General features: G+C 45.2%; 1 protein-coding gene across 1 annotated transcript in view; it reads right to left on the bottom strand.

Moving 5' to 3' along the window:
- Positions 1–23,813, bottom strand: part of DNAAF9 (dynein axonemal assembly factor 9) — a 1,049,036-nt gene that overhangs the window by 491,483 nt on the left and 533,740 nt on the right. Inside the window, exons 20-22 of the mRNA XM_085642690.1 lie at positions 21,152–21,239; positions 19,601–19,704; positions 17,665–17,811 (exon numbers count right to left, since the gene is read on the bottom strand). Of these exons, the coding sequence (XP_085498816.1) occupies positions 17,665–17,811; positions 19,601–19,704; positions 21,152–21,239 (339 nt within the window). The remainder of the gene's footprint in view (positions 1–17,664; positions 17,812–19,600; positions 19,705–21,151; positions 21,240–23,813) is intronic.

Consider the following 23,813-nt stretch of genomic DNA (forward strand, 5'->3'; position numbering starts at 1 on the left):
GAGCAGCGGGAGAACCTGCTGGAGGGTGAGCATATGGAAATGCTCTGGCAGAATGTAGTGGTTGAGGGGTCTCAGGTCTAGTATAGGTCTGAGCGACCCGTCCTTTTTTGGGATTAGGAAGTACAGAGAGTACACCCCTGTCCCCTGCTGGTTGACGGGCATGACCTCTATTGCACCTTTTTGCAGCATACTTAGCACTTCCTGCTGCAATAATGCTAAGTGCTCTGCGGACATAGGACGGTGCTTTGGCGGTATTGTGGGTGGAGTGGAGGTTAATTCGAGACAGTAACCGTGCTGGATTATATCCCTGACCCACCTGTCCGTGGTGATGGTTTTCCATGTGGACAGGAACCGCTGGAGTCTCCCCCTGACAGGTGTTATGTGTTCGGGGGGAAGGGAGAGGGCGTCACTGTTTGTTCTTGGGTGAGGACCTGGTGTTGCCGTAACCGCGTCCTCTGCCCTTGGTGCTGGAGCCACGATATCCACCTCTGTTGGTTTTATCGTAGGCACTCTGTGTGCCCCCTTTAGTGTATTGCTGCTGTGACCCCTGGCCTCTAGCTACTCCCCAATTCCCGGGGCGACGAAAGGAGCCACTACGAAATGTCTGCGTTTGCAGAGCCCCCATTGACTTCGCAGTGTCAGTGTCCTTTTTTATTTTTTCTAAGGTGGTGTCAACTTCTGGGCCGAATAAGTAGTCGGGGTTGACTGGCTGATTTAGGATGTTGTTTTGAATCTCTGGTTTGAATCCGGAGATTCTCAACCAAGCGTGTCGTCGTAACATGACGCTGGTGTTTATCGCCCTTGCAGCTGTGTCGGCAGCATCTAGTGCGCACTTAATGGATGCGTTGGTAAGAAGTTGTCCCTCTCTGATGAGAAGCTCCGCTGCCTCTTTGTATTCATCTGGCAGATGCTGGAGTAGTGACTCTAGCGTGTCGTAGTGTGAACGATCATAGCGAGCCAGGAGGGCCTGTGTATTGGCAATGCGCCAGATGTTTGCTGCTTGAGCTGCAATTCTCTTGCCTGAGGTCTCCAGCACTTTGGACTCCTTGTCTGGGGGAGGAGCATCACCTGTTTGCGAGTGGGCTCGTTTGCGAGCGTTAGCAACCACCATGGAGTCCAGAGGTAACTGACCTCTAATGTACATAGGGTCCCCGGGCGCAGGTTTGTATTTTTTTTCAATGCTGGGGTTTAGCAACCGTGCTCTGGTTGTTTCCCTGAAAATGTCCTTTGCAGGCTTGAGAACACCTTTCAGCATGGGCAAAGTTTCGACAGTTCTTTCGGAGGAGGCGAAAGTGTCCACTAAGAAGTCTTCCTCAACTGTGTCAGAGTGGAGTTGTACTCCATGATTAACTGCTGCACGTTCTATGAGGGCATTGAAGGCGGCAGTGTCCTCTGTGGGAGATGTTTTTGCGCCGTAAAGCTGCGTGTCCTGGGTATCTGTTGCGGCACCCTGGTCTGTAGGGTCATCCCAAGCTTGATCTGGGTCCTGCTGCCCTTCAGGATCGATGTCCGTAGGGTAGGTGGTATCATCACCTATGTAATCCTCCATTGCGTCCGTGTCGGAGGGCGTAGGAGAAAAGGACTGGGGATCCTGATAGGAGGTGTGCAAGCGTTCGTATAGAACCGGTTCCGACTCTGCTGGCAGTTTCTGCTTCAGAGGGATTCTATAGGAGTCTAAGGCCTGCTCTGGCGCGATCTTCCGTTTTCGGAGTACGAGTCTGCCAGTGTCGGCGTCGATGAATTGAGACTGTGAAGGCTCAGTAGGAGTGTGTCCAGTAGATGGGGACATTCTCTGGCGGACACGTGTTCGGATCTCGAACATCTTCGGCGCCGTGGATGGCGGCAAACCAAAAGTGATGTTGGTTGGTGCAGAGGGTGCCCTTGGAGCCTTGCTCGGGTCGGGGCCCGACGTGGACCGGAGGGCTGCCTGTTCCCTGATGCGTTGCAACGACGCCGCGACTTGTTGCACCGAGAACGCCGAAGGTTCTTTGGTGCCGAGTGGTTCCGTAGAGATAGGCGTCGACTGCTTTGGAGCCACAGGGTCATCGATCCGAAGAGAGGTATTAGCGGTCGTTGGAGCCGATGACTTGACGCGTGTCGCTGTCTTCGAAGTGTACTCAGATGGAGCGGCCATTTTGACTTTGGTGGTCGGGGCCGACTGCTTCGGCGCCAGGGGCCGAGGCGCTTTTGTGGGACCGACGGCCTTCCTTTTCGGGTCGGTACCGATATCCGCTGCAGCGAGTTCGGCGCCGAAATCCCTCTTAGTGCGTTCGGAGCCGATGGTCTGTGGTGGCGTCGAAGGAGTGGAGGTCTTCGAGGGCTTCGAGCCGACCACTGCCAGTTTCACTTTTGGTTTCGGTGGAACTGGTGCGACGATTGGTTTCGGTTTCATTGAAGGGAAACCAGTCTTTTTCGGTAATAATGGCTCGTGCTGGATGTTCGAGGCCGGGCCAGAAGGCGGGGCCGAAGAACTTTGGGATTGACCTCGGGTAAGGCCCGGAGGCGATCCCTTGACCGGAGCCGTAGAATGACGCACTTTGATGGCCTCCGTTTCGACGGGTAGGCCTGGCTCTTCACTAGAGCTATCTTCTTCGGCCCCAAAGGCCTCATCGTAGTCTCCATCCTCGTCGACGGCTTCTTCCCTGTGAAAAAGCGCTTCATCGGCGTCTTCCGATCGGGAATCGTGTTCGGAAGCGGGGCTGGAGTTTACTTCTTCCACGCTCTCAACATCTTCGTCCTCGGTGCTGAAGATGTTGGCCGGGGCTGGTGCCGATTGCTGCGCTTCTAATCTTGCTGCCCGTCGTTTCCGAAGAGTCTTCTTGGATCGGAATCGGGCACAGGCCATACATTTCGATTCGTCGTGATCCGGCGAGAGACATTTGTTGCATACCGGGTGGACGTCGATGTGTGGGCATTTGGCGTGGCATACAGGACACCGTTTGAATGGGGTCCTCGATTCCATCGTCGATGTTCGGATTAAACAGATCCGAAAAAACTAGAAGAAGTTTCTAAACTAAGCAAGAAGCAGTCGATACCGAGCGGGAACAGTACCGACGAAAGCTAAAGGCCTTTTGGCCTTAAACTAAATTTTCCTAACTTGAGCTAAGATAAGCACATCCGAACCCAATGGCGGAAAAAAACAATCTAAGGATGGAGAGGATGCACATGCGCACTGTGGTCCAGGGGAGGAGTCACCTATCTCGTGATACTTCGAAGACTCTTCCAGGACAACAACGTGCAAACATCCGGACCCAACACTAGGCGGCGATCTATGCACAGATATGAATTCAGCAGCCCACATGCCTCGAACACATTTTTATCAGTAAAGCTAACCCTCAACCAATGGAGTACTCTCTAGATCCTGAGTTGGGGTTTCCCCAGACGAAATCCTCTTAAAATATACTGCCCACCAGTATGACCTGTGATTCCTACACCTTGTAATCCTCAATGGTTTATGTGACATTCCCTGTAGACTGGTAAACTGATTCATTGTCACTGTATAATTTGTGTGTGATGTAAAGTACTGTGACAACCTACATCGATATGAGTAGCGCTATACAACAAATGAAATGCATATGAGAGGGCGCTGCGGAGAGATGAGTGGCGCTGGTGGAAAGTGGCAGTGAGGGATCCAGGGAGGAGGTCATGGGAGAGGGGTTTTGGAAAGATGAGGGGTTCTGTTGGAGGGTGACAGTGAGGGATCCGAGGAGGTGGTCATGGGGGAGGGGCTTGGGAGAGATGAGGGGTACTATTGGAGGGAGGCAGTGAGGGATCCGAGGAGGAGGTCATAGGGGAGGGGCTCTTGGGAGATGAGAGGCACTGATGGAGAGTGGCAGTGACGGAATCAGAGGAGAAGGTTAATGGGGGGCTACGGAGAGAGGAGGGGCGCTGGTGAAAAGTGGCAGTGAGGGAATCCGTGGAGAATGTCGTGTGGGGAGGAACTTTGGAGAGATGAGGGGCACTGGTGGAGAGTGGCAGTGAGGGAATCAAAGGAGGAGGTCATGTGGGGCGGGACTTGGAGAGATGAGGGGCACTATTGGAGGGTTGCAGTGAGGGATCTGAGGAGGTGTTCATGGGGCTTTGGAGAGATGAGTGGCACTGTTGGAGGGTGGTAGTGAGGGAGTTTAAGGAAAAGGTCATGAGGGGGAGAGGGGACGGAGAGATGGGGGGCCCTGTTGGAGGGTGGTAGTAAAGGTATCTATGGAGAAAGAGGTCATTGGTGGTGTACTAAAAAAGACTCACACCAGTGCTAAAGCTGGCCCTGTCATGGCCTTTCTATTTGATTTAATTAACAATTGGGTCATTAGGGCAACTGTGGAAAATATTTTAAAGTGTGTGCTAATTAGATGTACTGCTATATTCAATGTTTTAAGTTTGAAGGTGATTTTACTAATGTTTTTTACGGGGAATAATGAAAGTGGAACTGGATGGTGGCTGATATGGGGTGGGGCCCAAGATCAGCTGTGGGATAAGGTGCAGTGGAGAAGGGTGTTAGAAAAATGGAAAATCAAGACTGGAAGGGAGTTGTTAGAAATGGGATTTTTGGTTGGCTAAGGTTTGCACCCAAGCCAGGCAGAAACCACCACTCTAGTCAGGACAAGGGAGTTACACTCCTAAAATAACCCCTGCTCAGCCCCTTGGTAGCTCGGCACGAGCAGTCATGCTTATCTTAGAGGCAGTGTGTAAAGCATTTGCACAAAATCAACAGTAATACAATGTAAGCACTACAAACGGACACCACACCAGTTTTAGAAAAATATCGAATATTTTTATATAAACAAGACCAAATACGAAAAATATCCACCATTCAGTACTTTAGAAATAGTTACTTCTCAAAATGTCTTTAAGTTGCAAAATACGTTGAAAAACACAGTCTCGCAGTTCCCGCTGACCGCGTCGGTATGGGCCAGCAACAGCGGGTCAGATTCGTTCACAGTACCTTTCTTAGTGTGATCCACACGGCGGTGAGAGTCGGTCTTGGCGTCCGTCGCAGTTGCAATGCAAAGTGGAAGCGGTGCAGTGTCCCTCGATGCGGTGCGAGCAGCGGCTCGGTGACGATCCTGCAGACAGCGTCGGTGAGACCAAAGCTTGCAGTGCAGGGCGAGTCGGTGCTCGATGCGGTGCTAGCAGGTTGCGGTGCAGGTGACAGAGCCGGTTGTGGTGTTCGTCGCGGTCACGGTGCAAGGTGGAAGCGGTGCAAGGTGCGGTGTCCCTCAATGCGGTGCGAGCAGCGGCTAGGTGACGATCGTGTAGACGGTGTCGGTGAGACCAAGGCATACGGTGCAGGGTGAGACGGTGCTCGATGCGGTGCTGGCAAGTTGCGATGCAAGCGACAGAGCCGGTTGGCGAGAATTGGCGCTGGCCGAGCCGGACAGCTTTGCGTGACGAGTTGGTGACGGGTGTCGAGCCAGCAGCGACCGTGTCGGTGAGCCCAGGCCAGCGAAGTGAAGCGAGGCAATGCAGGTTGCGGTGTCTCTCGACGCGGTGCAGGCAGTGGCTCAGTGACGGAGTCGGTGAGACCAAGGCTTGCGGTGCAGGGCGAGTCGGAGCGGCCTGCGGTGCCTTCAGGACACAAGGCCAGCGACGGAGTCGGTGACTGAGTTGGTCACGGTTCCCTCTTCTCTGTGGCAACTGAAACAGCGGTTCCAGGAGCGGGACCCAGAGGTTGGTGAAGTCTTTGCAGTCCCTGAGACTTCTTAACAGGAGGCCAGCTCAGTTCAGGCCCTTGGAGATACTCAGCACAAGTAGAGAAAGTTCAGTCCAGTCCTTTCACTGCCCAAGGCAGAAGCAGCAGCTGCAGGCCAACCCAACAAAGCAACAACACAGCAAAGGGGCAGTACTCCTCCTGGCAGCTCTTCCAGCTCTTCGCCTTGGCAGGTTCCTTGATTCCAGCGAGATCTGTGAAGTCTTTTCTATCCATGAGACTTCCAACAGGAGGCAAGCACTACTTCAAGCCCTTGGAGGAAACTCTAACACCAGGATGATGAAAGTACAGTCCAGTCCTTTCCCTATCCAAGGCAGAAGCAACCACTGCAGGCCAACCCCTCAACACGCAGCATAGGGGCAGTAACTCCTCCTCCAGCTTTCCCGGTTCTTCTTCCTGGCAGGTTTCCTTAGTTCAGAAGTAATCTTAATCTCTGGGGTCTGGGCCCCAATATTTATACCAGCAAATCCTTTGTCCAAACCAGTTCTGGTCAGTCCTGGAGCACTTTGTTCACATGACTCCTCCTTTCCTTTCAGAGTGCAAGGCAGAGACATCAGACGGCCCACAGGAAGTGGAGCCAGCATTGTGGAGGAAAGGCACAGCCCTGGAGCACTCTGTTGCCATGATTCCTTCTCTCCTTTCACAGTGCAGGGCAGAGACATCAGACGCACCACAGGGGGTGGAGCCAGCACTGTGGGGGGCAGGCACAGTCCTATTCAGGTCCCAGGTGCAACTCCTCCCTCCCATCTAGATGCAGATCTCTCTATTCACCACTGGGCGGACTCACCCTGTCTCCTGGAATTCCCCAACCCCTCAAACTCCAGACAGGGAATACACAACCTAGCAGAGGCAGGCTTTGGATGGTTAGACAAGAAAATACCTACTTTCTAAAAGTGGTATTTTCAAACACAGAATGTTAAAACCAACTTCACTAAAAGATGTATTTTATCATTCTGAGTTCAGGCATACTAAACTAGAACTTCTACCATGTTCCCTGGGTCAGTTAGGATTATAAGATGTAATAATCAAACTGCCCATTCTGGCCTATGGAGAACAGGTAGCCTTGCAATAGTGAAAAATGAAGTAGGCTGTAATTCGCTATCAGGACATGCCACACACCAGGGCATGTCCTACCTCTCACATACAATGCACCCTACCCACAGGGGTACCTTGGGCCTACCTTATGGGTGACTAACATGTAGAAAAGGGAAGGTTTAGGGACTGGCAAGTGTGTGCACTTGCCAAGTCGACATGGTAGCCCCAGGCTGCGCACAGGCTCTTCAACGGCAGGCTTTAGACACACTTTACAGGCTGTTTGCGTGGGTGGCACAATCCAGTGCTGCAGCCCACCAACAGCATTTGATTTATAGGCCCTGGCACTCGCAGTGCACTTTACTATGGACTGACACATAAATCAAATAGCCAATCATGGAAACACTAATCAAAACACAGTTTACACAGAGAGCATATGCACTTTAGCACTGATCAGCAGTGGTGAAGTGCCCAGAGTCCTAAAACCAACACACACATGCCAGAAGAAAATAGGAGGAAAAAGCAAAAGGTTTAGGGATAACCCTGCAAAAAGGGCCATTTCCAACAGGAGTGCACTGCAGAGTCTGGGGTCAGGTGTAGGAAGTAATGAGGTATTCCCCCATAAGGCTTGGACACAGGGAACCTGAGCAGTGTAACTTGCCTGATACCCCCACCTCAGAAACCTCCTCTTCCCACAATTACATGGAAAAAATAAACGCTTTATTGAGAGTGATAACATTTAGAAAGACATTTGGAAAAGAGTGCATTTTACTGGGCCTGGTAAGACTAAAGAAAGATAAGGGAGTGCCCTGAAGCAGGCCTGGCTAGATATATAAATGACAAATCGAGCCTGCAGTGGCCCACCCGAATGCACCCTTGGCCCACCCAAATAAAAATTCCTAGAGCCGGGTATGATTAGTACCCACATTTTTCCTTTTTAGAGGAATGTGGTAATCTTCTTGTAAACCCATTTTCCTTTTCTCTGGAAGTTTGGCATGAATTTGTCCAGTTTCTGGATTAATCACAATCTTCTGTTTCAGATCCGAAGCTGGAATATCGGTCCGAGGCTCTTTATTTGAAGTACTTTCTTGAGCAGCTGACTTTGGTGTCGAAAGTTTCAGTTCCGGAGATTTCGGCTTCAAAGATTTAGGTTTGTGGACCAGTGGCACAGAAACCAGAAGGTGTTTGGATTTAGACTACGAAGGTATCGGGTCAGCACCGGCGTGGGGACGAGTAGACCCGGAGCCGGAAGGCTGTTGTTTATGTTTCGGTGCCGAGCTCAAAGGCGGGGCGCTCAAAAACTTTTCTCGGTTCCAACTTTAGCCCGAAGGCAGAGGAGGGACCAGAGCCTTTTTATGAAGGAGATGGTAGGGGAAGGAAGTCTCTTTACTTACAATATGTTGTCCCGGTGTAAGGTCTTCGGCATCTGAGTCCGCTTCAGACATGGAGATGTGTTCCTCCTCCATTTCGGCTTCTTGCACTTGTGATTCTTCGTGTTTTGACTCGTCTCAAAGGAGATACGGCATGGAGCCACTTTGCTGGTACATTTCGTGACATCCAGCCCGACTGTCATGGAGCCTTTCCTTTGATTGAAACGACCGACATGCGTCGTAGTCCTTCTCGTTGTGTTCCAGCGATAGGCAAAATTTGCACACTTCATACAAGTCGGTGCGCGGAAACTTAACAAGACACTCTGGACAAAACTTGAATGGTGTCTGTTCCATCGACTGCTACCGATTCCATCACAGGTAGGCCCAATGGCCTTTCACGAATATTCCGATCTAAGGTTTTCGAATGTAAACGATACGCGGAGAATGGGAAACAAGATCGATAAACAATACTGTCGAGGGTAGTGGATTGCGCGTCGAAGGGGGCCCGAAGAAACTGTGCCGAACCGGAGCACAACAATTCAAACCCGAACCCGATGGTGGAAAAAAACAATCTAACAATGGAGTCGATGCCCATGTGCACTATCACTGAAAGGAGGAGTCACTACCTTGTGACTGCAAAGACTTCTTCGAAAAAAAACAAAGTGCAAATATCCGGACCCAACAATGGATGGCTATCTATGCACAACATATGATCTACAGCTCATATGCCTCGAACAGAGGTGTTACAAGATCTGAAGGGGTGAGAGAATCTCCAGTAAAGTGGGGTGAGCCATTCGAGGCACTGTCCCCCGAGGTTAGGAAACATGTGTGGTTTACCGATGGCTCAGCCAAATATGTGAGGGCCAGAGACACTTGAAGGCAGTGTCGTACAATCTTGTGACAAAGAAGATGCTTTCCCGCACCAGAGAGGGAAAGAGCAGTCAATATGCAGAAGTGTATGCTGTATATCAAGCCTTGAATCAAGAGGTGCAAAGGGAATGTCACATTTATAGAGGTTCATGGGCCGCTGCCAATGGGTTAGCCACTTTGCTTGCCACATGGCCAGCACACAACTGGCAAATACTTTCTAAGGAGATGTGGGGCAAGTATTTGAGGCAGGAAACTTGGGAAATGTTACCACAAAGTATCGTTACTGTGTATCATGTAGACACACAGTGTCCCATTGACTCATTAGTACAATGGTTTAATTCGCTTACAGACGAAAAAGCCAACATTTCAGAAGCAGAAGTGGCAACGCAGGATTTGGTGGGGCTGGCTAAGTGGGCTTAAGAAAAATGTAGACACCTGGGAGAGAAAACCACTAACATGTGGGCAGAGAACAGAGGAATGCACATTCCCCTAACCTTGATCAAAACTGTGATTACGCAATGTCCTGTTTATCAACACACTCAGCAGAGATCAGTTTCGCAAAAGGTTAGTGGTCAGATGAAGAGAGGAAAATTACCAGCACAGATATGGCAGATTGATTACATTGGGCCCATGCCAAATAGTCAAGGATGCCCATATGTATGCACAGCAGTGGACACTTATTCTGGCTATTTGATAGCGTTTCCATGTAAATGCTACTCAGCTGAATAGACTTAAAACGTTAGACTTGTTGATTCTGTACTACGGAATTCCACTGCAGATCCAGAGTAATAACGGATCTCATTTTAAAGGTAAGTTGGTGCAATATAGAATAGATTTATCATAATCCATATTATCGACAGGCTGCAGGATTGATTGAGAGAATGAATACATTATTGAAATCACAGTTGAGAAAATGGTCATTGAAAAACTGGAAAGATCATTTGAATGAAGTGTTACAAATATTGAACAATTGACCCTTAGCGAATGCAGAGACCCCTTTAATGTGGATGCTAACCACAGCCTTACAGATACAACCTCATGTGGCAATCAATACAATCACGTATTGGGAGACAAAGATAGGAGCTGCAGCCCCATTACAAGCGACACTAGAGGCTGCGGGTCTTGATTTGCATGCTTTAAACCTAAACAGATTTAAGCTCAGAGATATGGTACTCATTGAGACAGGGGTTGGAATACAGATTTCCACAGAGCAGTTTGAATTAATCACTCCTCGATCTGGGCTGGCCCCTAAAAGCATTCAAGTTTTGAGAGGAGTGATAGATGCAGACTATCAAGGAGAGATAAAAGTGATATTACTGAACAGCGGAGATGCTGTTTTGATAATACAAGCTGGAGACAGAATTGCTAAAATCGTAATTATTCCAGTGTATGGAGAGATAGTCAAAAAGGGGACGGTCCCAGTCCCTCTCGCTGTGAAAGGGGAAGGAGGGTTTGGCTCCACTATCAAGAACCCAGGAGCTAAGGTGTGGGTAGAATCCCTAGATAGTCACGCCGAAGCGGCAGAAGTCACTGCAACAGGAAAATACAACATTTTGTTAGTCAAGTCAGTCAGTCAAAACCACTTTAATCGATTAATTAAAATCAAAAAAGTACATCACAATACTAAATATTATTAATTAGACGCAAATACAATATAACAACAACATTGTAAAAATTCATCCAGACATATACATATATCACTAAAATCATAAACTAAGCTATATGTCAAGTTTTTTCCTTGACCGGGCCACGGCAACCAGAAAGTTAGCGATGTTAAAAATATTCCGAGGGCAATTTAGTAATTGCAAGTACATCAGTGCAGGTTTTACTTGAAAAAATCCTCTCCCTTGCAACAATGGTATAATGTACTTCTTTCTACTTTTGGCATAATATTTACAAAAAAAGATAAAGTGCACAGTGTCTTGTAGTGAGCAACCATCACAGTTACAAAGAGCAGCATCTACGGGTTTACTCCATCCTTGAAAGCTCCCTAAAACGAAATGAATCAAGTTAAAATGAAATCTGGTCAACAACCAATGGTGATAGTGATTCCTGACTAACTTAAGGTAGGGCTCAATCTGGGGAGAGGTTGTTAATAAAAAGTGGGTCCTAACCGTGGTTTTTGTAAGTTCCTCTTCCTCCCGCTCTTGAGACCTTAAATTTAAAAAGTGAACTTTAACCCAGCCAATATCCCCCTTAATGATTGTTTCTGGGTTCTCGTAAATCTCTGGACGCCCTAAATTATAAAATATTTTCCTAATATACAAGAGCCAAGGGATATCGGCCATTCTGTCTAAGCCAATGCAGTCTTTTAAGATCAATCTATTAAGGGAAAGTTCAGGATTCAACCATGTTATCAGCCAAAATGTTAGGGGGGCCAAACTTATAAGATCGGACACAAAACCCATCCCCAATTCTTGGTGTATTGAAAAAGTAGGAGATGATTGGGGGATGGAGAGAAGTGACCGAAAGAATTTGTTTTCTGCCATCTGGATTCCCTCCGCTTTTTTATACTGTTAGTCATGAAATCAGGACAAGAGAAATGGGAACATATGCCAGCTGATAAATGTTACTTGCGAGAATAATTATACATGTTTCTCTTTCAGACCATACTGCAGTGTCGGTGTGCTAGGTGCGCTGATTGGACTGTATTTGGTCGTGTCAGGATGGGGCCGAGAGGGACCGGGAGCACCCAACTCCAAAGTAACCAGCCAACAGCGCAGACTTACGCCTTTGCTGAATCGATCTGAAAACGAGTGGGCTTATCTGGCACAGACTGTCCTCAACAGGTCGTGTTTTTGTATGACAAATATAAGGTGTACCATGGACGTTATTTCAAGTTTTCTAGTGGCCATACCTACCCCCATAAATATCTTACTGCAAGTATTCAATGCTACTAATGCGGACGGGGCAGTGGAAGAAAATTATGCATGAACTCACCTATCTCTATATGAATTCTGTAGGCTTTGTCAAGAAGCCACTGATGATACATGGGACAAAGTAATTCAGGTGATAACTTGCATCACTGAAGGTGATATGTTATAATTTATCCTGTGATCCATTTACATTGGCAAATGAGTTTAAATGCGACTTGAAGAGACTAATCAAGCTATACTTTGGGAATAACAAATTTAAACAAGAAGCAAAAGTGAAAAGAATGCGTAAAAATGTACATAATCATATGTTCTGTAAGAATGTAGTATCTGCAGCCAGTCATATTAAGCATGTTAATTTGGCTTTGGGATGGGCATTCTCTTGTGGTAATATTACATACATTTCAGCAAGCGTGACAGAAGGACCGTGTGCATTCAAGCTATTAGGCCTCGTGATGTTTCTGTTAGATCCATAATTGCATATCGCAGTACAAGGGAAACACTACAGCTTGTTGAAGATTGTGACTCTGAGATTCATTTATCTAAAACAGAATATATAAATATAGGCGCTTTTTTAGTAGGGGTTCTAGGGTTAACCATTTATGACACTAGAGTCATTAATAAAATGGCATGTTTGATGGTCAAGAATAATAATCACCGATTTATAGCTTTGGCAGAATTATTATTAGATATGCAGGGGGCGAGAACAACTTGCAAAATAGAGCGGCGATGTCACATGGCTCATAGGGACATTGTCGTTTTTCACTAAGTTAGCATGAGCACGTCGCAGCTTGCCTGCTGCTTTTGCGTACGTTACTACACGTCTTTATTTTTGCAATAATTTCAATGACTGCCTTCACATGAAAACTCATCACTAGGTTCAGTCTCTGCACGTTCCTGGGATTTTGACTGAATATTATGTGCAAGTTTGAAAAACAATGTCCCTTGTTATTTTGTTCTGGCCAGACCTTAGACCTAACATACTGATGCAGCTGTTGTTTGGACAACGTACTTGGGTTTTTAGTGGGGTACATGAATAGGTGTGACACTTGGCGAGGGAGCTTTCCAGAATGAAGAGCAAGACGGCACCTATGATGTAGATCTACCATCTATAGGCTAAGGTATGGGGTCTGCTGACGAAGCCCAGAGATCTTCTATTCTATAATAATACTTCTTAACAAGGGGGATTGAAGTTAGGCACTAGTCTTTTCTCCATTGTCTTTCTATGATGACATCTCCCTTCATGATACATGGACAAGCATCTATGCTGACTATATTTGTACCATGCCTTCTGTTAGTTGTCGTGGCACGTATACTGCATGTTAGGCCACGTTAGTTAAAATAAATATTTTTAACTGTTTCGTGTCTCTGTCAGATCTTATTGTGGACAAGTACAAGAGTGCGAGCGAAAGGTTGTGTCTTGTTACCGCAATTACTGAGAGATCTGGGAGTGTTGTGTTCTGGGGTGTCTAATCATTTGTTTCTCTGCGAGTGAGAAGAAGAGCAAGTGAGACACTGTAGCTAGTCAGTCCTGGGTTCGTGAGTACTAAGGTGGTAGGAAGACTCAGTCCCTATACACCAAGGTCCCATATTCCAGCGCATAGTTCTGTATTTGTGCAGAATCCCTACAACAGCGATTGATAATTTGCCTTTAAAACAGGATCATGGATGTTCAGAATTGAAAGGAATGTGTTACTTTAATTTATCAGATCACTCTAAATCAATTAATTCTTACATTGAAGCTTTAAGTGAACTGGTCAAGGGAGTGAAATAGGATGTGAATAAAGGTAGGTGGGACTGGTTATTTGGGTGGTCACATGATTTCGGTAAACCTCGTTTTATTTTAGGAGGAATAATCATGGCAATATGTATTCTAATATTGCTATGTTGTTGTATACAATGTGTGCCCAATTGTATATCTATGTTTCGACCTAAAAGTGCTGAGTTCCTTTTTAAGAGCGCCCTAGTGTTTCAAGTCTGAAGCAATACAGGTATGCAGAGTGACCGCATACTTGCATAAATAAATGAAAACCCACAAAACTGTACATTTGTGGCTATTCACATACCACTTTGCAGTTAGTTTCTCATGCTCGACACCAACTTCACCGCAATCAACAACATCTCCATCAGCCACACCTCCGAGCCACACTGGACCAACCACCACTGCGTGCACTTCTTCACCAAACCCACCGTATGCCTCCATGCACACCGCTATCCTCGCAGAAGCTGGAACAAGGTTACTAAAGACCAGCTCACTGCCTCCCTCAGTGAAACCCCACCACCATAATCCACGGGCGCCAACACCTCAGCACGCATCCTCAACGGTTGAATCTCCAACTGCGCCGACACACGGGCTCCTCTCAGGAAACCCTCAGACAAGCAGCCCTTCAAGAAAGCCCGCTTGTATCTCGCGCTCTCCAAGAGTCCACGCAGCCTTCAAAACAGCCATCACCGCACACCACCACTTCATCAGAACAACAAAAAAAGCAGCTAAACATGAATACATCAATGCTAAAACACACAACAGTAAAGAACTCTTCACCATGGTCAAACAACGTGCCAAACCCAGTACAGAGACAGTTGACATTCCCCCCCCCCCCTTGCAACACCTCTGTGAAAACCTTCCCACCTTCTTCCACTGCAAGAGCAAGGAGATCTACAGCTTCACAACCCAAGACCCACCATGCCACCCTATGCATCCTATGGCTCCAGACCGCAGCAGACCCTGCCCAACTGGAGCAGCCTCACTTCTGACGACAACCTCAGGATCATGAAGAGTATCCAATCTGGAGCCCCCTTGTAACCCTGCCATCACCACGTCTTCAACAAAGCCGGCATCTCCATCGCACCTGAGCTCTGTCGCACGATCAACTGCTCCATCGAGTCCGACACCTTCCCAGAAGACTGGAAACACGCAGCGATCAACCCCTGCTGAAGAAACCCTCTGCCAACCCAACGGAACTCAAGTACTACAGACCATTCTCTCTGTTCCCCTTCGCAGCTAAAGTGATCGAAAAAGCCCCATCAACGCCAAACTCTCCAAGTTCATAAAAAACGAACCACATCTTGCACCCCTTCCAGTCAGGCTTCCGAAGCACCCACAGCATAGAGACTGCTCTTCTCACTGCTAAAGACGTCATCCGCACCCTCTTCGACCGAGGAGAGAGTGAAGACCTCATCCTCCTCGGCTTCTCAGCTGCCTTTGACACCGTCTCCCACCACATCCTCTGTGCAAGACTCCACGACACCGGCATCCACGACAAAGCCCTAGATTGGATTCGCTCCTTCCTCACCGGCCAAACACAGAGTCAGACTTCCGCTGTTCTACTCAGAACCCACAGAGATCAGCTGCGGAGTGCCTCAGGGATCCTCCCTGACCCCACAATCTTCAACATCTACATGGGACGCTTGCAGCCATTGTCAAAAGCCACAGACTCAACATCATCGCCTATGCTGACGACACCCAACTGATTCTCTCTCTCTCTCTCTCACACAGACAAACCCACAGTTGCCAAGAGTAACTTTCACAACAGGATGAAAGCAGTTGCCACTTGAATGAAGGACAGCTGCCTCAAGCTCAACTCAGACAAGACTGAAGTCCTCATCCTGGGCTCCTCCGCCTGGAACAACGCCTGATGGCCCGGACCCTGCCCCCCCCCACCCCCCCCCCCTCCTCTACAGACTACATGCAAAACCTCTGTATCATTCTGGACTCCTCGCTCTCAATCAACCGCCAAATTAACATCGTCTTGTCCTCCTGCTTCCACACGCTCCCCATGCTTTGGAAGATCTTCAAGTGGAACCCCTCAGGGTCCACGAAAACAGTCACAGATACGCTCGTCAGCAGCAGACTTGACTACGGCAACCCACTGTACACCGGCACCACCTTAACATTTCTAAAGAAACTGTGTAACATCCAGAACACCTTTGCCAGACTCAGCCTGAACATCCCCCCGCCACAACCACATCACCGGTCACCTGAGAAACCTTCACTGGCTACCTAGCACCAAAAGAATTATCTTCAATCTCTTCATGCACACCTACAAAGCCATCCACAATGCCGGACCAACACACCTCAACCACAGACTCTCCTTCTACACTCCCATCAGACATCTCTGCTCCGCTCAACTGGCCCTGGCCACCGTCCCATGGTCTGCAAGACCACGACTGGAAGAAAATCCTTCTCCTACCTCGGTGGGAAAACCTGTACTTCCTGCCTCTACATCTCAGGCAATCACCCTTGCTACCTCAATTCAGAAAGGACCTCAAGACCTAGCTCTTCAATAAAACCGCAGCTCCCACCCCCACCCACACTCAGCGCCTTGAGACCCTTACGGGTGAGTAGTCGCACTTTACAAGAACCTTGATTGATTGATGCTGGAAACTAATGCCAAGGTATTGATGAGCAAGAATAAATTTGCATCAAACATATCTATATAAAGGAAATAAGAATTTCCGGGGCCGCTGGAATACCAGGAGACACAGATAAACATATTAATTGTGGAAATTCACATTTTTTGTGACATATCTGCTTACAGAAGTTTCCAAAGAGTGAGATTTCAACATGAGTAAATGCTACAGATGGTAATCTGTGAAGTGTACAACTATTCTAAGTTTCCAGAAGTGCTCCTGAAATTGTTTAAGACTTCCAGCAAATTTCAGAAATGTGCTCCAAACACTAGTCCTATGGAGCTGAACTTGACTTTTCCCTTGGGGTTAGTGAACCACAGCCTTAGAAAACAGATTAAGAAACAATAACATCAGGATCTGTTGCATGCCTATAAAGAAGGAAAAGATAAGAAGGTTAGGACAATACCTACTACAAACTATTCTTTATCACCCATTCATTAAGCTTGATAGCAGCTGTAGGGGGAAACAATATTTCCTACCTACAACAAGGTTTTTTTAGATTCACAAGCTGTGCATCATCCTACAATCTAGCAGTAGGGCGTGGAAAAGAATCTTTCATTTGAATAAAAGTTTTAAATTTCATATATAGGTTTAAATTGTCATTTTAATCTATTTTCCAGAGTTTCATGTGCTATTCTAACCATTTTGAATGATGGAATCCTTAAACACAAGTACCTTGAGGGATTAAACCTCCAAGAAAAAAGGTGCTGTAGTTGTGAGTCCTACAATTCCAGCATTACATTCATAATGCCTATTACTTTTTAAAGAAATTCAGAGCTAGCTCTCTTGAATTCTTCTATGGCAAAGTCTTTAGGCTTTTTTTGGTACGACTCCACCTCCAGAATCAGCATATTTTCTAAAATACAAAGAGCTAATTTGTTACAGCCTTGACACTTCGACATAAACCTCCTTGTATAGAAGAAACAAACTTACAGCACCAGGAATGAGAGACCACCATTAGCCGAAAGGTGAGAGCATTTCTCTAGATTCTACATCAACTTAATAGAACTGGTACTGAGCAAAAGGCGATACGTCTAGGCACAACTTTCACTAAGAGGAAAACACTATGAACATTTATTTTACTGATACATGCACTCCTTGGTAATGCACAGGGAAGGTCTTGCATGCTGAGCGGTCCTGTCACCGCTCAGAAATATGATCACAAACATGTGTGGAAGATAAGGATGGTAATGCTAAAACCTCACAGACTTGGAAGGAGCTCTGATCGAGATTGTTTTACAAAAATAAAAGTATGCATCACATACATACATGCTCAAATTTGTTAATGATACTTTTAGAAAAACTGAATTATTTTGCCCAATAAAAAAAATCACATGATACACAAATAAGACATCAATTTGTTTTATTGCTGCAAGTTTGCAGAAAAATAGAAAATTGCTATTACCTGGGTGTAAAAAGCTGTGAAGCCCTTTGTTTTTGGAAACAGGGCAATCATTAGCAAGTTGTTTGGGGTATGAAACTCAACTGGTAAATGAGCCAGAAGACAGTCTTTAAAGTCTATGAAAAGAGCAGCAACAACACCAGCAGAATCCTATAAATGATAAAAACAAAACATTTGATTTATTGACAAAATATCTGCACTGCAATTATATCAAAACACCAGACCTTTTTCTCTTTCTTTTATGTCCCGTTGAGGCAGATGGCTAAAGGGTATTCCTCATGAGCAACAAGCAGTATACATGGGGCTGATGTACAAAGCTTTTTACCAGTTGCAAATGTTCCAATTGACTAAATCGGAGGTTCTGTGTCCGCTAAAAAGTTTTTTCTAATGTACTAAACCAATTGACTAGTGATTTGGAAATGCTTTTCTGACTTACTAAATGGACTTAGAAAGGTTATCCAAATAATTTAGAAGGGGCATGCTTTGGGCATCCCTTCCCAATAGTGACTCTGACCCTGATCCTGATGTTTCAATGGTTTTCAACCTAATTCTGAATGCAAACCACTGACCAGGAAATGACTATCATGTCGGGCCGGCAAATGATTTCCCATTTGTGAATCGAGGTGCAGCTTTAGAGGGAGTAGGCAGTGGTAAGGGGGGACCAATGCTCTCATTGGAGTTTACCAAAACAGAAAACCTCTATTTATAGAACAGTCCTGGTTCCTTTAAGAACTCTGACTGCATTAAAAAAAGGTACATTTTGGACAGCAATCACAGGGATGGTGTTCCAAATTCCCTTGCAGGCCACCACTCCTGTGATTGTAGCTAGTCAAAGGGGGTCGCAAACTGCGACCTGCCAAATCAATATTAATTCGGTAGGTCGTTCTGTGACACCCTGCAAGTCAATATGTTGTGAATCGACCTAGGTGTACATAGGTAGGTTCACAAAATGAGACTACATTGGCAGAATATTAGCAACCACTTCTTGCGAAAGTAATCTTTGTACATCAGGCCTGACGCCTCGTCAGGGGTAGTAAATGCTATATAAATACAATTACAATGCTGAAGGTACTTTACTATTTCTATCCCACTCCATGAACAAAACAGACTCAGTTATCTGCAGATGAGTTTCTAAATCTTTCAATAATGCACTTCCACCAGTACGTCTGGCAGCAGTCTGTCCATAAATCTCCATACTTACTAGCAGTGTCCTTATCAAAAACCTAGTTGTTTGTAGCTGCATAAACATGTGTGCATGCATTCTACATCTCACATACCCAGTATGAATACTGTTCATTAACCCCTTCAGTGCCCGCCCCTTTCCCCGCCCTGTGCCGGCCGTTTCATTAGCGGGCGGGGTTTATGACGAGCTGGTCTAGTCATGGGCACAGCGCCACCGCGGCCCATGACGAGACCAGCTCGTCATGGGCATTGAAGAGGTTAATACCCTGTTTTTCTTTTTCCTTGCAGGGTATCTAAATGTGACAATGAATGTTTCCAGCACCACCACTGTAAAATGTTCTAATGCATTTGTGGGTCAGGTATAGGAAGGTCTCTGTGGCAGGCAGAGCTTAACTAAAAGCATCTAGCCTCTTCAAAGGATGTTTTTCGCTCTCTGTGTGAAGCAAAGGGCACCCAGGCTGAGGAAAATAATCTTAACTAAAGAAGGCAAGGTAATAGGAGAACAGTAAATTCCAATTCTTATCAGGTAACAGAAAAAAGGAGGTTGAATTGTGTGCACAGAGCAACGCAAAGGAGTGGAAGTAGTTAAACCCAAGGCATGTCATACATACAAGGAAGTATTTCTTACATTCAATACCATTGAAAAGAACAGCTTCATGTCCCTCAAAATGGGGAATGTGACTCAATAATTAAGGGATAAAAAGGGGCCAACATGTAGCTGAACAAATAAAGAAATCAGTGCTGTTAATATACCTACCCCATCATAGAACTTGATTGAATGCATTTGAGTCTTTGAAATAGTAATGCTTCCATAGTATGGATGAAGAAACAGGAGGCCATCAGCACAGAAGTATAATTTACCTTCAAATAAAGATACAGTAATTAAGTTGGCTTGAAAGGCAAAAACCACACCTCCTCCTTTTCTATATATAAATATACTGATTCTGGAGCAGGTGATTAATCCTCAATTCCTGCAATTTTCAATGAACACCAATACATCCAAGCTGATGTTTCCATGAAGAAAAAGTACACCATAAATCTAAAAATTCAGATACAATAACAGAATATTACTATTTTAATATTCAGGGTCAGATGCTGACACAAGCATCACCGTACTGAACCTAAAGCAGAGGTGTTGGTGATTTAGACAACACTTACTTTTTGAAACTTCCCTTGACCTGTTTCTTTAGTATCATTCCTATCCTAGATGGAGAAGGTAGTAAAATCTGTGAACTTTAACCAACAATACCCTTGACCGTCACATACATCAGCTGGTAAGATCCTATAGCTGTGTCAGGTGCGGCGGGATTGACAGGAAAAGAAGGCCATAGCCCAATGGACAATTTGGAAGATCCGCATATCTGTCGTGATCGCTTGCCACCTTTGGATGAAATATCAGATTCTGCCTTTTACTGAGTGACTTTGTGTTGGCAAGGACACACTAAACATTATCTCTATCATTGCATAATAACTAAAGAATCATATTTTGGCTAGAATGTGAGGCACCACAAAGTCTGATAAATGATAAGAATAGGGCAGCTACACTGATTTTAAGTCTAGTCCCATATGTTCAACTGTCCTAATGTGAAATGGTTGAAAGCCCAGATCGGCGAAGACTTCAACATCGTTTGTATAATCAACATGGCAATCAGGGAGATGGATCAAGCATCTTCATAGCAAAGATATTAGAGCAGCATACTAACCAGTTATCTTAGATCTCAAGCTCAGAGTAATTATTATCCTAAAGATCTAGACAACAGAGACAGAAAGGCAAAATCCCAGCATTTAAAGCACCAGTATTGTGAAATACAGCACAAATGAAAGGAGCGGAGAATCAGTAGGGCAGTTGAAAGTGATATTCAAAATTATATCTTGGGCTGGTAGCTTGAGTTTTCTCCCTCCCGCACCCTCCCTACAATCCAGTCCCTTTTTCTGTTTTCTTTACTCACTTCGATTCTTTCTGGTGTAATCTCTAAAGACCAGACCAACTTGTTGTGACATTAAACCAGCCAATAAACCATCATTTTGTCAGTGTTTTAGTGATGATTGCTTTTTTTTTCTTTTTTGTTTTTAGCTTCGAAGCACCCTAAGTTAACATCAGGCACACTATAAATAAAACAATAAACTACTTTTTGAAAAAGAATCAAATGATTTCCCTCCTTACATTGAGTCTACTCTGCAAAGAAAATTATTGTGTTTTTTCCTGTCACATATTCTTAACTTCGTCTGTCTGGAAAAAATGTATTGGTCCCAATAACATCTGTCATTTACAAAAGGTAGTTGTAATGCCAAAACCTCAAAACCTCACCTTCCTCCGGCCTAGCCTGTAAATTGCTAGAATATATGTATGCATCATGGTCTCCAGTAATAAAAGTGCCAAGGAAAGATTCTTCATCCTTTAGAGAAAAAAAAACAGAAAGCAGATTTGACATGAAGTATTCAATCTTCCTAAACAAACTAACAGAGATGAATATAAAACATTACAAGAACCTTACAACCAGATCGCACAACATTTAGAAGAATCCAAAGAACTTGATTATCTGGCTGAGCACATGAGAGCTGCTCCTTACTCATTCTGGTGTGCAGAGAACTCTGGGCCCGATTTATAAGTTGGCAAAAGGGGAAATTCTGTTCACTTCCCGCCAACACAGTGCTCCGTCCACCCAACTTAAATGGGGGCGGACCACAGGTTTAGTCACGACAGAGTGTTGTATTCTATGTAATGTAATGTTTTAACATTCATCTCCTGCCAGCTGAATGTGTATGTGATGTCATCAGCTGATGTCACAGGTGGAATGTTATGTGCAGCTTAACAGACTGGCTGAAGATGAAGGTGGTTGGCAGTTCAAGAGCTGTGTAGAGTTATCAAATAAATCTACTTTAATTCAACTGTTCCTGAGTCAATTACTACAGATTTTTGGCGACGAATTTTCTACACAGCTGAACCCACCATTTGCCTTTTCAATTCAAGCAAGAACTTTCTTCAAGAATCAAGTAAAGGTTTTTCAAGTTTCAAGCTACCCAGCCTGGATTTAAAAGTTTCTGCTTTCAAGAATTTTTGCGTGGATCTTGTCTTTTTCAAATCGATTTTGGGAGCTGCTGTGTTTTCTACTCTCGCTTCTATACTAACACTGGGTACTTGCTCTAGCGGAAAAGGTGATCTTTCGAAACTATTTCAAGGTGTTGCTGTGTCCTACTTTACTCGTTTCCTTTTAAAGACTTGGATCAAGCAAGCTGAAGAGGCGACTCGTTTTAATTGGGAAGCGTTTCGCCCTGGTGTCCGGTTTCGGGAGATTTCGTTGGATTTTCTACCCGTGAGCCGTGTGCTTTGGTGTTTGTTTTTTTTTCTTCTCCGTGAGTCTACGTGACACTCTTGGGATTTTCGCCCTACTTGTGCCGAGGTTGGTGAGCCCATTGACTGTCGTGGAGGAAAAATGTATTTTTTTCATCAATTACCTGTTTGTGGAACGCGCAGTCCTCGCGCTGATATTTGGATTTAAACTTGCAGTTTCTCTCCTCGAGGATCGCCATTCTGTTGAGCACCCGCATCCAGCACTCGCGCATGTGCACGCGTGTTCCAACACTCGCGCATGCGCGTGAATGCAAATGTACGTCTGGCAGCGTCTCTGCAGAGAGTCTGAGCACGGATCTCTATTGTCACAGCACCTACGTCATCCGCGTTCATCAAAAGGATTTCCTGATCAACGAGTGTTCTGATTCCGTGGAAACCATTATTGTCTGACTTCGTTTGTTAAGCTCTGTCAAGCAGGAAGAGTTTTGCCAACCACGTATTTTCTTCTTTTGCCAACCAACAGACTGTGGTTGCCAGTAGCATTTTGGCACTTTGGAGAATATCGATTTTGGTATTGGAAGTTTCTTTTCTTTTATCAAAAGTTTATTTATGAAGAGGTTTATTAACCAGAGTCTCAGCTATCATTATATATTTTTTTTTTTTTTTGTGTCTTTCTCTTTCTTTTAACATTCTTGTTCAAAATAGTATATTGCTATAGAGATATTCGTGTGGAGCATGTTACAGCCTGTTTTTTTTCAGGGTGTGCTATTCTATGGATATGGTTTTTTTTTTTCAGCTTCAGGACTTATTCTATTTTAATGTTGTTTTCAAGGTCATATATTCCTGTCACTCTTAATTCTGTTTTCAAAGGGGTACATAATACTGTAATCGTTCCATATTTCTATTCTTGACTGTTTTTTTTTTTTTTCTAGTCATGTCAACTATGCAGTCAATTAATGCACCTCCTGCATTTTTAGAAAGCCCAGGGGATCCGCCTGTTAAGTGGGATGTTTGGTTCGACGCTTTCGAAACCTATTTGGGTGCGATTGGGGCACTTAGATATCGTCCAGAAAGGAAAAAATATCTCCTATTACATTCTCTTGGGTTCGAGGGCAGGTCAATTTTTAAACATCTACCTGATTTAGCAGATAATGGGGTAGAATTAGATGAGTATCAAATAACTGTATCAAAACTTAAAATTCGTTTCGACAAACAACCCAGTTTGATTGTACTTAGGCACAAATTTTTCAAGAGAAAGCAAGCGGAAAATGAGGATGTTGATGCTTACATTTCTGTTCTTAGAAAGTTAGCTGCAGTATGTGTATTTGAGAATTTTACTGAACAACTCATTCGTGATCAATTTGTGTGCCATGGGAAAGACAAACAGATTAGACAAAAATTACTGTCAATGGACAATCCTACACTAGATGAAACGATAAAGGTGGCGAAGAGTATTGAGACTTCGCAAGTTTCGTTAAAGGAACTTGAAGACAAACCTCCTGATGCTATTAACTTTGTAGGGGGTGTGAAGAAGGACAAGAGCAAATTTAGTAAAAGTTTCAACAAGAAATCTTCAAATAGCAAACCTAATGTACCTATACCAAGCAATGTCTGTTTGCGTTGTGGTTATGCGTCACATGCTAAAGGGGGAAATTGTCCAGCTGTCAATTCAGTTTGC

Source organism: Triturus cristatus, chromosome 2_2 (genome assembly GCF_964204655.1).
Source record: "Triturus cristatus chromosome 2_2, aTriCri1.1, whole genome shotgun sequence".
Lineage (NCBI taxonomy): Eukaryota > Metazoa > Chordata > Amphibia > Caudata > Salamandridae > Triturus > Triturus cristatus.